Below are 3,621 nucleotides of genomic sequence, written 5' to 3'. Positions count from 1 at the left end.
TTACTTACGAGGTGAATATGATCGAGACCGAGAGCGAGATCTGTAGCCACCTCGGCTGTAATATGGAGATGGTGATCTTCTCCTACAGAGGGAATTATAACAAAAATGGTACAATGAAACATCAGGTAATGGGTATTTCTATACCTATTTGCTTTACTCTACAAGAGTTACCCAATGAAACCCACATGTCAGAAGGGATGTTTTAGTGGAAAGTCTAAGATACGGCTCCTATAACCCCTCTCCCACTAACACACCTCCTCTCAGCAGACTCAAAGCCCTACCTATAAGAGAAGAAGAAAATGGAAACTTGAGAAGCAACATTGCCTCCACCACTCCTCCCACCCAGCTGGAAGCAATTGGCAGAGTACTGCCTCCTGAATAGCCAGGAGGCTTCATTCTAAGGCGAGTGCAAGTCATAAGAAATCTATTGTTACAGGTAAGAAATTTACTTGCACTGAAGCTACCACAATTGCAGTTGAGTGAATTTATTTTACATGTATCATCCTTAGCTAGGATATCAATCAGAACAGATGAATGCATTTGGAAACACTAAGTCTGCTCCAACTAATATTAATTAAAATACTTTTGCCAATCCCCCCCACCACCCCCAATAAAGGTCAATAGCAGAGTTGTTTTTCTAGTGATGTGAATTATCTGGTTAAAGTAATTATAAATTCTGAAGTTAATTTCAATCAGAAAATATAATGTATGGCAGGAGTTTGCCACAAATTCTTTATACCAATACCAGAAAATATTTTTAAGAACATCACACTAATTGTAGGAGGAATTATTTTCTTTAACCAAAATTTGGGATTGATTTCTAGACTCCAATGTTTCAGAGCATGCCTTCTCACTGAAGCCTTCTGGTTAACTATATTTTGTTAGTGTTGATAACTCTGGCACCAACAGTGAATTTTCCAAATGAAAATCAAGATTAATTTAAATGCTTCTGGAAGATACCACCATTCAAATAGGTTATTTCATTATTTCTCCATACTTCTAAAAAAGGTACAATATCCTCTCATAATGTACCTGTACATTTGATCCCTGTCTTGGGCAGCTCGCCATCCTCCTCCTCCGCCACCGCCTCCACCACCACCACCTCCTCTGTAAAAACATAAGAAGGTGTGACCTTTTCACACTTTTATTTATTAACTTTTCAAACTAGAAATGAGTCATATAAAGAATGATTACCAGTACAAGAAACAATTCAGACACAAGAAATAATTATCTTCAACATAAGCTGAATGATACTGGCATCTTCCTGTCTTCATACAAACCTGTTTGGGCCTAATCTACTATTTTAATAGCACCGTTAATAGTTAAAATACCTACAGCAGACATTGATGCAGTATTTTCATACTCGCTTGAGATTACACATTTTAAAAGCTTTAAAAGCACACTGTCTCGACTATTGATTATTCACTCATCTGCAGCAAGGCAGGCCTTATGAGAGGCAATTCCAAGCAGAGACTAGGAATACTTGTACTCAGCAAATATGTCAAGAAGCCTCATATGCTACAAGTGCCAGGATAGCTGTTAGAGTGATGCTGGATTTCTGTCCTTTAGTATTTCTGAGGTATGGGGAGCTGCTTTGGGCAAATGTGTCCCATCACCAATGGCCACTTCTCATTTCTGCTTCTGCTGCTTAGGCATCATTTCTTATCACTCATAAAACAGACTGATTTCACAGAATTAGTGAAACAAATTTGTAAAAGAGGAGTAAGTGCACAAAATACATGCAATTCTAGGGAAGATACAGACAATAAAGTTTGTATCTAAACCTAAATAAAGCTTCAGGCTTGCAAGTGAGTTCAGTCTGTGGAACATTTCAGGTGGTATGAATAACACCAAAGTGATATCCAAAGTGAAATTTTGGATAGAGCAAAATTTAATGGGGAACCCAGGAAGAAAGAGTAAAATGGTCACAGTAAAGTTCCTGTTCTGGAACTATGTGCTAGATGTAATTCTTTCAAATAGTAAAGGTCAGCAGGTAATCCTGATCACCATTTGATGTATATATATCAAGTTGCATGCGTGTACACATACAACTACATCCAAAGTCCTGCATTTGTATCACAGTCCACTGTGACCCAACAGTCAGACATCTCCAGGAAAGACCAGGAACATGGTGAAAGTTGCTACTACAGGAAGGGGAAAAGATCTGTGAATACTAGGCAGATGGAGCTTGCACAAGTTATTCCTTCTGGAACACACAGTGCATTTAAGTTACAGGAAGGAAAACTGTATGGTCTAGTCTTATACTAGCTGATATTCAGGCTTTTCAAGTTTTTGAGCTTATTAGTTTAGGCAAGAACTGTTTCATTTAGCCAATTTAAACTTCTGAAAAGGCAATACTAACTGATGGCAGACAGGACATTAGAAGTCATAGAACTGAACAGGTACTGGCACTGAGACCTACTGGGACATTTTGCACATCAAATGAAAAGCCACATCTGATGTGTTACAGCTTATTTTGACTGAAAATGCTACTTTAGAATCCTGTTGATAGAATCTTACTTTTCCCAGCACTTTCATGGATGATACACTTTTGATCAAGTGTCTTTTAGAAAACAGGATACTTGCTTTGTGTGACAGGCTGAGATGTTTAATGCAAATAACTGGCTGTGGCATAAGCTTTTTTTAATCAGAGGTCTGAAGATTTTCAAGTTTCTACCACACCTTTTATCTAGCACAGTATTTCCAAGCAAACTGTCACATATGTAACTGAACTTGGCTTTAGATTACTCCTCTATTCTTATTTCCTACATCTTTCGTGCCAAGAAGCTAGTTTTCCCAAAATCCTTGTAAATGGTAATCCAATTTCCACGGGTCTATCTGTTGGCTTACAGTAATTCCAGAATTTCAGAGAATGTAAAGAATACTTTGGTATCAATCCAATCATTTGTTTCCAGTTGTCAAGTACAGTGAAGCAAGTGCCAGTCCTTTCAACCCTACAGGACATGGATGACAATCATAGCCAGCGTGACAAGAACCAAAATAGAGATGGAAGCACAATTACAGTATATAACACATTTTAAAGGGTTTATGCAATCTCATCAAGCAGTAATCAGCAAAAAGTAGGCTAACCTGTATGATCTGCTATAATAGTCACGGTCATCATAGCCTCTGTCATAACCTCTGTCATAGTAATCTCTCCGTCGGGAACTACCACTGTATGGAAAATACAGGATATGATATGAGGAACACAAAACAAAGCAATATATAGTTACATAAAAAGATAAGCCAATGATTATCAATTTTATTTAAATTGTTTATTTTTCTGTGAAATGGTACTCAAGGCAATTAACAAAAAATAAAGCAAAAACAATAGTACAGGTAAAAAACATCAATTAAATCCCATAAAACCGGTTATGCTTCTTCACATTCTCCATTAGGAAATGATCTAAATGATCTTACTTATTACTTTAAGTAAATAAGAAAAGTCATGCTGGATTAGACCAAAGGTCCAACTAATCCTGGTTTTAAATCCTAATCCAACATTTTAACCATTGTAAGAACATAAGAAAAGCCATGCTGGATCAGAACCAAGGTCCATCTAGTCCAGCACTCGGTACACACAGTGGCAAAGCAGCTACGTACAGGACCCCTCTAGCAAGA

General features: G+C 37.5%; 1 protein-coding gene across 1 annotated transcript in view; it reads right to left on the bottom strand.

Annotated features, from left to right (window-relative positions):
* The window catches only part of TRA2B (transformer 2 beta homolog), a 20,187-nt gene continuing 16,566 nt past the window's right edge, over positions 1-3,621 (bottom strand). Inside the window, exons 5-7 of the mRNA XM_044431205.1 lie at positions 3,091-3,257; positions 1,033-1,107; positions 1-82 (exon numbers count right to left, since the gene is read on the bottom strand). Coding sequence (XP_044287140.1) covers positions 1-82; positions 1,033-1,107; positions 3,091-3,257 — 324 coding nt within the window. The remainder of the gene's footprint in view (positions 83-1,032; positions 1,108-3,090; positions 3,258-3,621) is intronic.

The sequence above is a fragment of the Varanus komodoensis genome, unplaced genomic scaffold (genome assembly GCF_004798865.1).
Source record: "Varanus komodoensis strain SLA01 unplaced genomic scaffold, ASM479886v1 scaffold1, whole genome shotgun sequence".
Lineage (NCBI taxonomy): Eukaryota > Metazoa > Chordata > Lepidosauria > Squamata > Varanidae > Varanus > Varanus komodoensis.
This window is presented reverse-complemented; position numbering and strand designations above follow the sequence as displayed.